The sequence below is a fragment of the Siphateles boraxobius genome, unplaced genomic scaffold, assembly GCF_051911475.1.
Source record: "Siphateles boraxobius isolate OS27281-9 unplaced genomic scaffold, OSU_SipBor_1 214, whole genome shotgun sequence".
NCBI classification, from domain to species: Eukaryota; Metazoa; Chordata; class Actinopteri; order Cypriniformes; family Leuciscidae; genus Siphateles; species Siphateles boraxobius.
The window spans coordinates 689,419-702,270 of record NW_027508827.1 but is presented as its reverse complement, the minus strand read 5'-3'; the positions used below and the strand labels follow the sequence as shown (position 1 = coordinate 702,270).

Below are 12,852 nucleotides of genomic sequence, written 5' to 3'. Positions count from 1 at the left end.
AACGGGTAAAAGTCAAAACCACTTCATTGCTCAGTTCTCTTTTGCAGGTGTCCAAAATTATGAGCGTTTTCAAGCTGTATTTTGGGCCTTTTTTGCTTATATATGACAGGACAGTTGGGATTGGCGCCTGCAGTGCTGTTGCACTACATGTCAGAGCACGATCTACAAGACTACAGCTCCGACACAGGGCTGTTTCAGCACAACAATGTTCTAAAAATATCTTCACATTTATCAGCTTCAGTTTAAAGATGAGAGTGGGTTCAGTGAGAGCTTCAGTAAGTTCAGGAGCTTTCTCTTCATGATCGAACAGGATTACAAGAGTCAAAAGTTTAACATGGAACCTTATTAAAGGTTTAACACGAAGATAAAAACAGACAAGGATGTGAAACTTTCTTCACATATTACTAATAGTGTGCTATAAACATAAATAATGTTGGCAAATAAAAATGAGCAAAAGGGGGAAGTGACAGTAAAAAGTGCACAAAAATAAAAAGGCATACAGTTCAAAGGTGCATTGATAAGTATGGTGCTGCTAATATATTTTATACGTTTTAGACATTTTGAAATATATTGTGATTTTGTGAAGAGTCATCTGATTGTTGTATACACTCACATGAGATGAAGATTTAATTTATAATTTGTAATAGTTATCAACGGCACTATCCAACACTATCAACGACACAAAAAATCTGCAGTGGTCAGGTGGTACAAGTCGGAGCTTACAAGTTGTAATTACTAGTTTTACAAGGATTTGAACGCTTTTAACAAGTCAGAATCTCATTACGTAATTCCAACATGGCGTGAACGCATAATTTCACTAAACATCGAAGAGAATCCTCTAGGAGACTGGCCTCTGCAGATACGCTAGTAGTGCAGTGTAGTTTGGTGATCGGAAGAGCGGAAATTAGGCAATGGAACACACTTATTATAGTGCTTTACCAGTAGAGACAAACGGAGGATCTGTATCTGTACAGCCAAAAAATATGTGTAAACATCGGTATGGCATACATATGTGGAGAGATGAGATGACGGAGAAAATCCTGAGTAGAGGCTCAAGTTGCTTCTGTAATTTATATAAATACCGTTACGCTGTAATGGCTGTAATGGATGGATGTTGTGGACGTACACTGTAATGGATGGATGTTGTGGACGTACGCTGTAATGGATGGATGTTGTGGACGTACACTGTAATGGATGGATGTTGTGGACGTACGCTGTAATGGATGGATGTTGTGGACGTACGCTGTAATGACTGGATGTTGTGGACGTACGCTGTAATGACTGGATGTTGTGGACGTACGCTGTAATGACTGGATGTTGTGGACGTACGCAGTAATGACTGGATGTTGTGGACGTACACTGTAATGGATGGATGTTGTGGACGTACGCTGTAATGGATGGATGTTGTGGACGTACGCTGTAATGACTGGATGTTGTGGACGTACGCTGTAATGACTGGATGTTGTGGACGTACGCTGTAATGACTGGATGTTGTGGACGTACGCTGTAATGACTGGATGTTGTGGACGTACACTGTAATGGATGGATGTTGTGGACGTACGCTGTAATGGATGGATGTTGTGGACGTACGCTGTAATGACTGGATGTTGTGGACGTACGCTGTAATGACTGGATGTTGTGGACGTACGCAGTAATGACTGGATGTTGTGGACGTACGCTGTAATGACTGGATGTTGTGGACGTACGCTGTAATGGATGGATGTTGTGGACGTACGCAGTAATGACTGGATGTTGTGGACGTACGCTGTAATGGATGGATGTTGTGGACGTACGCTGTAATGGATGGATGTTGTGGACGTACGCTGTAATGACTGGATGTTGTGGACGTACGCTGTAATGGATGGATGTTGTGGACGTACGCTGTAATGACTGGATGTTGTGGACGTACGCAGTAATGACTGGATGTTGTGGACGTACGCTGTAATGGATGGATGTTGTGGACGTACGCTGTAATGGATGGATGTTGTGGACGTACGCTGTAATGGATGGATGTTGTGGACGTACGCTGTAATGGCTGGATGTTGTGGACGTACGCTGTAATGACTGGATGTTGTGGACGTACGCTGTAATGGATGGATGTTGTGGACGTACGCTGTAATGACTGGATGTTGTGGACGTACGCTGTAATGACTGGATGTTGTGGACGTACGCTGTAATGGATGGATGTTGTGGACGTACGCTGTAATGGATGGATGTTGTGGACGTACGCTGTAATGACTGGATGTTGTGGACGTACGCAGTAATGACTGGATGTTGTGGACGTACGCAGTAATGACTGGATGTTGTGGACGTACGCTGTAATGGATGGATGTTGTGGACGTACGCTGTAATGGATGGATGTTGTGGACGTACGCTGTAATGGATGGATGTTTTGGACGTACGCTGTAATGACTGGATGTTGTGGACGTACGCTGTAATGGATGGATGTTGTGGACGTACGCTGTAATGGATGGATGTTGTGGACGTACGCAGTAATGACTGGATGTTGTGGACGTACGCTGTAATGACTGGATGTTGTGGACGTACGCTGTAATGGATGGATGTTGTGGACGTACGCTGTAATGACTGGATGTTGTGGACGTACGCAGTAATGACTGGATGTTGTGGACGTACGCTGTAATGGATGGATGTTGTGGACGTACGCTGTAATGGATGGATGTTGTGGACGTACGCTGTAATGACTGGATGTTGTGGACGTACGCTGTAATGACTGGATGTTGTGGACGTACGCTGTAATGGATGGATGTTGTGGACGTACGCTGTAATGACTGGATGTTGTGGACGTACGCTGTAATGGATGGATGTTGTGGACGTACGCTGTAATGGATGGATGTTGTGGACGTACGCTGTAATGACTGGATGTTGTGGACGTACGCTGTAATGAATGGATGTTGTGGACGTACGCTGTAATGGATGGATGTTGTGGACGTACGCTGTAATGACTGGATGTTGTGGACGTACGCTGTAATGACTGGATGTTGTGGACGTACGCTGTAATGGATGGATGTTGTGGACGTACGCTGTAATGGATGGATGTTGTGGACGTACGCTGTAATGACTGGATGTTGTGGACGTACGCTTTAATGACTGGATGTTGTGGACGTACGCTGTAATGGATGGATGTTGTGGACGTACGCTGTAATGACTGGATGTTGTGGACGTACGCTGTAATGGATGGATGTTGTGGACGTACGCAGTAATGACTGGATGTTGTGGACGTACGCTGTAATGACTGGATGTTGTGGACGTACGCTGTAATGGCTGGATGTTGTGGACGTACGCTGTAATGGATGGATGTTGTGGACGTACGCTGTAATGACTGGATGTTGTGGACGTACGCAGTAATGACTGGATGTTGTGGACGTACGCTGTAATGACTGGATGTTGTGGACGTACGCTGTAATGGATGGATGTTGTGGACGTACGCTGTAATGACTGGATGTTGTGGACGTACGCTGTAATGACTGGATGTTGTGGACGTACGCTGTAATGACTGGATGTTGTGGACGTACGCTGTAATGGATGGATGTTGTGGACGTACGCTGTAATGGATGGATGTTGTGGACGTACGCTGTAATGACTGGATGTTGTGGACGTACGCTGTAATGGATGGATGTTGTGGACGTACGCTGTAATGGATGGATGTTGTGGACGTACGCTGTAATGACTGGATGTTGTGGACGTACGCTGTAATGGATGGATGTTGTGGACGTACGCTGTAATGGATGGATGTTGTGGACGTACGCTGTAATGGATGGATGTTGTGGACGTACGCTGTATTGACTGGATGTTGTGGACGTACGCTGTAATGACTGGATGTTGTGGACGTGCGCTGTAATGACTGGATGTTGTGGACGTACGCTGTAATGACTGGATGTTGTGGACGTGCGCTGTAATGACTGGATGTTGTGGACGTACGCTGTAATGGATGGATGTTGTGGACGTACGCTGTAATGACTGGATGTTGTGGACGTACGCTGTAATGACTGGATGTTGTGGACGTACGCTGTAATGACTGGATGTTGTGGACGTACGCTGTAATGACTGGATGTTGTGGACGTACGCTGTAATGACTGGATGTTGTGGACGTACGCTGTAATGGATGGATGTTGTGGACGTACGCTGTAATGACTGGATGTTGTGGACGTACGCTGTAATGACTGGATGTTGTGGACGTACGCTGTAATGACTGGATGTTGTGGACGTACGCTGTAATGGATGGATGTTGTGGACATACGCTGTAATGGATGGATGTTGTGGACGTACGCTGTAATGACTGGATGTTGTGGACGTACGCTGTAATGACTGGATGTTGTGGACGTACGCTGTAATGACTGGATGTTGTGGACGTACGCTGTAATGACTGGATGTTGTGGACGTACGCTGTAATGGATGGATGTTGTGGACGTACGCTGTAATGGATGGATGTTGTGGACGTACGCTGTAATGGATGGATGTTGTGGACGTACGCTGTAATGGATGGATGTTGTGGACGTACACTGTAATGACTGGATGTTGTGGACGTACGCTGTAATGGATGGATGTTGTGGACGTACGCTGTAATGACTGGATGTTGTGGACGTACGCTGTAATGACTGGATGTTGTGGACGTACGCTGTAATGGATGGATGTTGTGGACGTACGCTGTAATGACTGGATGTTGTGGACGTACGCTGTAATGGATGGATGTTGTGGACGTACGCTGTAATGACTGGATGTTGTGGACGTACGCTGTAATGGATGGATGTTGTGGACGTACGCTGTAATGGATGGATGTTGTGGACGTACGCTGTAATGGATGGATGTTGTGGACGTACGCAGTAATGACTGGATGTTGTGGACGTACGCTGTAATGGATGGATGTTGTGGACGTACGCTGTAATGGATGGATGTTGTGGACGTACGCAGTAATGACTGGATGTTGTGGACGTACGCTGTAATGGATGGATGTTGTGGACGTACGCTGTAATGGCTGGATGTTGTGGATGTTGTGGACGTACGCTGTAATGACTGGATGTTGTGGATGTTGTGGACGTACGCTGTAATGACTGGATGTTGTGGACGTACGCTGTAATGGATGGATGTTGTGGACGTACGCTGTAATGGATGGATGTTGTGGACGTACGCTGTAATGGATGGATGTTGTGGACGTACGCTGTAATGGATGGATGTTGTGGACGTACGCTGTAATGGATGGATGTTGTGGACGTACGCTGTAATGACTGGATGTTGTGGACGTACGCTGTAATGACTGGATGTTGTGGACGTACGCTGTAATGGATGGATGTTGTGGACATACGCTGTAATGGATGGATGTTGTGGACGTACGCTGTAATGACTGGATGTTGTGGACGTACGCTGTAATGACTGGATGTTGTGGACGTACGCTGTAATGACTGGATGTTGTGGACGTACGCTGTAATGGATGGATGTTGTGGACGTACGCTGTAATGGATGGATGTTGTGGACGTACGCTGTAATGGATGGATGTTGTGGACGTACGCTGTAATGGATGGATGTTGTGGACGTACACTGTAATGACTGGATGTTGTGGACGTACGCTGTAATGGATGGATGTTGTGGACGTACGCTGTAATGACTGGATGTTGTGGACGTACGCTGTAATGGATGGATGTTGTGGACGTACGCTGTAATGACTGGATGTTGTGGACGTACGCTGTAATGGATGGATGTTGTGGACGTACGCTGTAATGACTGGATGTTGTGGACGTACGCTGTAATGGATGGATGTTGTGGACGTACGCTGTAATGGATGGATGTTGTGGACGTACGCTGTAATGGATGGATGTTGTGGACGTACGCAGTAATGACTGGATGTTGTGGACGTACGCTGTAATGGATGGATGTTGTGGACGTACGCTGTAATGGATGGATGTTGTGGACGTACGCAGTAATGACTGGATGTTGTGGACGTACGCTGTAATGGATGGATGTTGTGGACGTACGCTGTAATGGCTGGATGTTGTGGATGTTGTGGACGTACGCTGTAATGACTGGATGTTGTGGACGTACGCTGTAATGGATGGATGTTGTGGACGTACGCTGTAATGGATGGATGTTGTGGACGTACGCTGTAATGGATGGATGTTGTGGACGTACGCTGTAATGGATGGATGTTGTGGACGTACGCTGTAATGGCTGGATGTTGTGGACGTACGCTCTAATTAATGGATGGATGTTGTGGACGTACGCTGTAATGGATGGATGTTGTGGACGTACGCTGTAATGGATGGATGTTGTGGACGTACGCTGTAATGGATGGATGTTGTGGACGTACGCTGTAATGGCTGGATGTTGTGGACGTACGCTCTAATTAATGACTGGATGTTGTGGACGTACGCTGTAATGGATGGATGTTGTGGACGTACGCTGTAATGGATGGATGTTGTGGACGTACGCTGTAATGGATGGATGTTGTGGACGTACGCTGTAATGGCTGGATGTTGTGGACGTACGCTCTAATTAATGGATGGATGTTGTGGACGTACGCTGTAATGGCTGGATGTTGTGGACGTACGCTGTAATTAATGGATGTTGTGGACGTACGCTGTAATGGATGGATGTTGTGGACGTACGCTGTAATTAATGGATGGATGTTGTGGACGTACGCTGTAATGGCTGGATGTGACTGATCGGACCCCAGAAGAGACTCATAAACCTTAAGAACCTGGACCTGTGTCTGCTCACTGCCTACTCCTTGTCGGGCCGAATAAACTGAGCGCACAGTTTTTCTGGTACAGCCATTTGTCCAGTGAAGTCCAGGTACGGCAGAGGGTTTTCCACCACATGGTGGAACAGCAGCTCCATTAATTTGTCAATGTAGCCTTCAGAAAGAGAATTATTAAAGTATATATTATATTTTTTAGATAACTCAGAAAAGTATAAGTTACCTGTGGTAGGATTGCTCTTCAGAGCTCTGACTGTGAATTATCCATGCTTGAATTTTGGGAAAACGATTGAGTATCTCAGATCACCAGCTGCAGTGGATGCCTGTGATCTGCCTGCATTTTCATTATAATGCATCGCAGCAAGCTGTAGTCTGAAAGGAAAAAATACATTAATCAATATTATAATGAAACAATCTCTAACATGACTCAAGAAAACTATAATAAGTTACAAATGTGTTTTTACAGGTTACAAAATTGTAGTGTATTTAGTAAGCAGCACTAAATGTGTAATCCATTATCTTGTTTACCTGCACAACATTCCCTTGAAGGAGAACACCACATTTTTGGCTGAGAACTTCAGAATGAGGCTGTGGAAACACTCGATTCCAGACGTGTGGTATTCTGGACTAGTTTTGAGCATGTCTTTAAGAAGACGTGGTGACAACAAAATTGATGTGAATTTTTCACATGCTGCTGTGCCTAAACAAAAGATTTAAAGTTATTCATACAACAGTTGATGACAGTATGGCCGGAAAGCACATTAACGCAATATATTTCTCAATACGGTTTTATAATTTGGATTAACTTGGACTTGATGTAATGAAGATAGTTCAATATAAATCTAGAGAGTGATGCAACTACAAAATAAAATGCATTAACATTACAGCTTATCTGTACTTACTTGGTTTGAGCCAGTGTCTTGTCTGATCACCAGCCAGAGGCTCGTGGAGACGAGAAGGAAACAGGGTGTTTTCGTGGCTGTGGATGCTATGAATATGGTTTGCTACAGATCTCCACTTGGCCACTGCCTCCTCCCCAGATGTTGATGTGGTCGCAGACCAATAAAGGTGATTGACCACACTCTTTCTCCACAGCCCCACGTCCTGCAGTCCCTTACCCTTACTAAGGGCATCCATTTTTTTTTGCCAAGCCCTGAATACAAAGAATAATAAAAACAATAACTGTAATCCGTGTTATATTACCTTTATTAACCTTTTTGGGTCATATTAAAAAGTTCACTTTGTGCAATCTTCCCATATACCACTTTAACTGAAAAATTCTGTTAGGAATACTGACTGTTTTCGTTCTATTCAAAATACTAACCTTTTCCCATATGCCAAGGGTCGAAGTGTCTAATGTCCTTTTTTTGCTCCCTCATAAACTTCTGCACCCCTGTGTGACCACAACACCTCTTTCCTCAAGAAGAGACAGGCTTCTTTCAAATCCCTCCTTCTCCATTCGTTGGCTGTTTCCAACTTCATTGCTCTGCAAACACAAATACTTAGATCAATGCACAGTATATAGTAATTCACATAACAAAATGTGTCCATTGTGTAGTTGTTTACCTGGACTAGTTGGATGTCTATGACCCTATTGGCTTTGAGGTCCATCATGGTGTAACTGCCATATTTTGCTGAATGTCCTACAATTGTGTTATTTGTACAAAGCCAACGTCAACAAAGCCTGACAGCAATATATATACACACACACACACACACACACACACACACACACACACACACACACACGCACACACGCACACACGCACACACACACACACACACACACACACACACACACACACACACACACACACACACACACACATAATGAGTTATTTATTACCAGGTGAATCAGCTCTCATGTCCCCACCAAGAGTCACAGGCCCATCAGCAATGGCATTTTCAATAATGTTATCCTGCTCGATCTTCCACTGCCAGTTTATGGTTGGGAGAGGAGCTTGGCCTGATGCTTGTGGAAGCATGGCTCAGGGATACCCTGGATTTTAAAGGCATCCAAGAACTAAAAGAAAAAAAAAATACATCTTCATATAATAACCTGAGGGGTGACGTGCAAATATGATAGCGCTGTGTTATTATCTCTCACCTTCGATATCTGGCAAAACGATGAGCCAGTGAACAGAACAGCTGCACATAGCTGTAGGTTTCCCGCTGGTATATTGTTGGCCATTGGCTGTCTCGACCAATCACTGGAGTATTCACAGTAAGCACAGTGCTGTTTGACACGGAGAAGTGTCCCAATGGTTGTTTGTGAAACAACCAAACTCCGGGTGCAGAAAGGGCATCTTCTAAAAAGCTCCAGCAGTTTATCTTCATAAACAATGTACTTAGAGTCTTTAATGAAGTATTACCCCACAAAGTGACTATGCTTTTATTTAAATTTGTTTTAACTTTTTTTTCCCTTTTACATAAATAATCATAATTTGGCTATGCAATGTGTATGTATCAGAAATAACTTAATGACAACAAATCAAAAGTATTTAAAAGACAAGTAACGATAATAGCTAAATTAGAACATCCAAATATAGCCTGACTGAAACACCTAACGGGACAAAACGCATTACCTTGTACAGTTCATGGTGCTCTCACTTCCATCTTGAAGGTAGCTGGAGTCACCAGTGGACACATCACATCTTTTCCTCTTTATTGGTGTAGAGGTTGCACTGGGACACTCTGTGAAAGGCTCCATCAGTGTGTCTGTGTCACACGACACACTCCTGTTAGGCATTCTGGCCTGGGTGGCTGCACAAATTAATAATTGATTTGTTATCAATAAGCAGCGAAAGTACAAAACAAAATTATAAAAGCTTAACTATATGATGAAACATTCAAAAGCTCCATAGTATTCAAAATCACCTTTGCTTCTCCTCATGGGCTTCACGTTAGCCTGCACACCTGCAGATCTGGAGCTGACTGGTTCAGTCTGGCACACAATTTCTCTGGTCATAGTAGCCTAGAAAAAATGTGTTATGGTTTACAATTACGGTCTTATATTCAGTCATTTTAGAGATTTTAAAATGTTTATAAATACTATTAGCTAACGTTAATTAACTCACAAACTTCTGAGGTAATCTTCTCCAGGAGTATTACTATTACGTTATTATTATTATTCCTCACACAATCGCAAGACGCCGCTGCGGTGGTGGAGTCCATGGAAGAGCAGCATTTGGCACTGCGTCGCTTTTCAGCGCGAGCTGTGTGGAGAAGCCCATTTCCACATTTATTGTGTTGGAGAAGTAATCCCGCGTAAAATGCAGTTTGCACACTCCAGCTCTAGGCGGGAACTCGCGGTCTTCCAGGCCAAGGACATGCAACCACTGGCGCCTAATTTCCAAATCTGCTGGAAAGCTATACAGTCCAGCAGTGCTGTTTCAACCAGCAACACTACACCTACGTCCCATCCTAACCACTGTACTAAATACAGATACATCTACGCTAACTTGAAGCTATCCTAACTGACGCAATACTATGCTACTAACTAACTATGCTTCTAACAATACTACGCTAACAAATATGCTAATTAAATACCTAGGCTACACAAAATAATCTAAATAACTAAATGCTATGCTAAATAGATGCTAAAATACTCTATCCTTATCATTTTTAATACTCGCAATTCCAACTCCTGACTCGCTACAGTGGTTTTGACGAAACAAGATGGTTTTTATACTGCCAAGGGCGTGGTAAGCTGGAACCTGCTTACGTCACCTGCCACCGCTTGCGTCACGAACCACCGCAACCACCAATAGGAAAACTCAACTGCAGTAGCCACCGTTCAACCTGAAGAGGGCAGCACTCAGACGTGTTTACACCATATATGTAGAATTAAAACACTTTATACACAAATGTTAAATAAGTTACTCGAATCAATGAACAGCACTAATAAAGCCCTATTTTTCCAGATCATTCACTAAAAAGAGTTGGTTTAGGGTTTAGTTACCCTTTAAGGAAAATTACACATTTGCTCTCACTACCTGAAGGTAAACTGCAGTGGGGGGTAGATGCCAACAATGCAGATGAGACTGAGGCTTACAAGGCCAGATATGTAAAAGGCTATAGTCATTACAAAGAGACTTTCTCCCCAACAGCAAATATCACTTCAGTTCATACCTTAATGCAAATGGCATCACAATATGATCTTGACCTCCACCAGAGGGATGTAAAACTGCCTATTTGCATGATCCAGTTGACTGTGAGATTTACATGGAACAGCCAGAAGGATTTGAAGTGAAGTCAGACAAAGGTGAGAAACTAGACTTTAGACTGAACAGGTCATTGTATATGGTTTAAAACAGTCAGAAACTGGAACAACATGTTACATGACTACCTCAGTGAGAATGATGTGTGTACAGTAAACAATGAGGAAGAGAAAGTGATTGTTGTAATCTGGGTTGATGACCTGATAACTGCCGTCAGTGACACTGATTTACTGAATTGCGTGAAAAAGATTGCGTGACAGCTAGATTCAAAATGAAAGATCTGGGAAAACTCAAATATTTCCTAGGAATTGGTTTTCATCAGAATGAAGCATTCGTGAAAATGAATCAGAAAAGGTACATTTTAAAAGTTCTAGAGAGATTCAATATGTCAGACTGTAAACCCAGGTCAACACCATGTGAGCAAAAGCTTGACTACAACAGTGATGATGATCCTGATATCGTGAGAGAGTGGAGGTTTGATGTACTAGACCTGATCTTAAAAGGTACTATTGATCATGAACTATGTTACAAGACAAGAACATCTCAGACTTGTGGCATACAGTGATGCTGATTGGGTATCAGGTAAATGCCAGTACGTCAAGGTGCCATTGCTCTGTCGAAAGAACCCAGTGTGTCGACCAAGATTTAAACATACAGATATAAAGTATAATTTCATTCGATCAGCACTCAGTGATGGTAAAGTGACAATTGAGTATCGCCCCACTAAAGAAACGGTGGCTGATGCTATGACTAAACCAGTATATGTTTGGCATGTAAATGCAGCACAAGAGAAACACAAGACTGATCATGTGTTATGTTGTTATAATGGTAAACTGCACAGTATGAGAACAGGGTGTTAAAGTTTGCCCTCATACTGCTCATGTCACGGGTGTGTGACCTGCTATCCATAAATGGATATATGCTAATAAAAGAAGTTCCAGTCCAACAGAATGTCTGGTTTTCCCCCATATATTTTTACTAAAATAACAGAGTATAATTCAGGAAAATGGCTGAAACAACAATCTAACCAATCTACAATCATGAGAGGTTTCAACAAAACAAAATAAGTACAAATAAACGGTTCAACACTTTTAACATAAGTTTAGAAGATGAGATCTCCAGCACCATCTACAAGCATCATCAGCTCTTTTACTGGATGTTGTGAGTGGCTCTTAAAAGAGCCTTTGTGTGAGCGCCTCTGGCCTCTACTTGGAGCTGGTGTACTTGGTGACGGCCTTGGTGCCCTCAGACACGGCGTGTTTGGCCAGCTCTCCGGGCAGCAGCAGACGCACGGCGGTCTGGATCTCTCTCGACGTGATGGTGGAGCGCTTGTTGTAGTGAGCGAGACGAGACGCCTCACCGGCGATGCGCTCGAAGATGTCGTTGACGAAAGAGTTCATGATGCCCATCGCCTTGGAGGAGATGCCGGTGTCAGGGTGAACCTGCTTCAGCACTTTGTAGACGTAGATGGCGTAGCTCTCCTTCCTGGACTTTCTGCGCTTCTTCCCTCCCTTCGCGGCGCTCTTGGTGACGGCCTTCTTGGAGCCTTTCTTAGGCGCGGGCTTGGCTGGTTCAGGCATGATGAGGAATGATCTCAGAGCTGACGAGTCAGTGTGAAGAACTCAGTAGCGACACTGAGGCTTTTATTCACTGCACTATGCTAATTTACAAAGAGACACGGAGTCCTTCTGATTGCCTGTTTCCATTGGCCGAACCCGTAAACTCGTGTTTCATTGGACAACTCAAAGCATCACGAGCTGAACAAGGACCAATCACAGGCGGTTAAGAATAGCCCCGCCCACCGCCCGATGTTCCAAAGACTTGGTTTCCTTTGTTTCTTTTTCCACTCTTTTTATTTATAGATTTTAGTAATATTCTGATAAAATAAGCGGTTCTAGACACACACTGGGCACCAACGTATAA

The 12,852-nt window shown here is 43.9% G+C and overlaps 2 protein-coding genes across 2 annotated transcripts; both read right to left on the bottom strand.

The window, feature by feature from the left end:
- Positions 1–6,783: 6,783 nt before the first annotated feature.
- Positions 6,784–8,053, bottom strand: LOC143746181 (uncharacterized). The gene is made up of 5 exons (XM_077237943.1): positions 8,034–8,053; positions 7,612–7,862; positions 7,238–7,409; positions 6,933–7,081; positions 6,784–6,866 (listed from the first exon to the last, which is right to left on the bottom strand). The coding sequence occupies exons 2-4, from the start codon at positions 7,844–7,846 to the stop codon at positions 6,970–6,972; spliced, it is 519 nt and encodes a 172-aa protein (XP_077094058.1). The 5' UTR covers positions 7,847–7,862; positions 8,034–8,053; the 3' UTR covers positions 6,784–6,866; positions 6,933–6,969.
- A 4,041-nt stretch (positions 8,054–12,094) lies between these two features.
- LOC143746229 (histone H2B-like) lies at positions 12,095–12,541 on the bottom strand. The gene has a single exon (XM_077237991.1). It carries the CDS (start codon positions 12,507–12,509, stop codon positions 12,135–12,137), a length of 375 nt encoding a protein of 124 aa, XP_077094106.1. The 5' UTR covers positions 12,510–12,541; the 3' UTR covers positions 12,095–12,134.
- Positions 12,542–12,852: the final 311 nt, after the last annotated feature.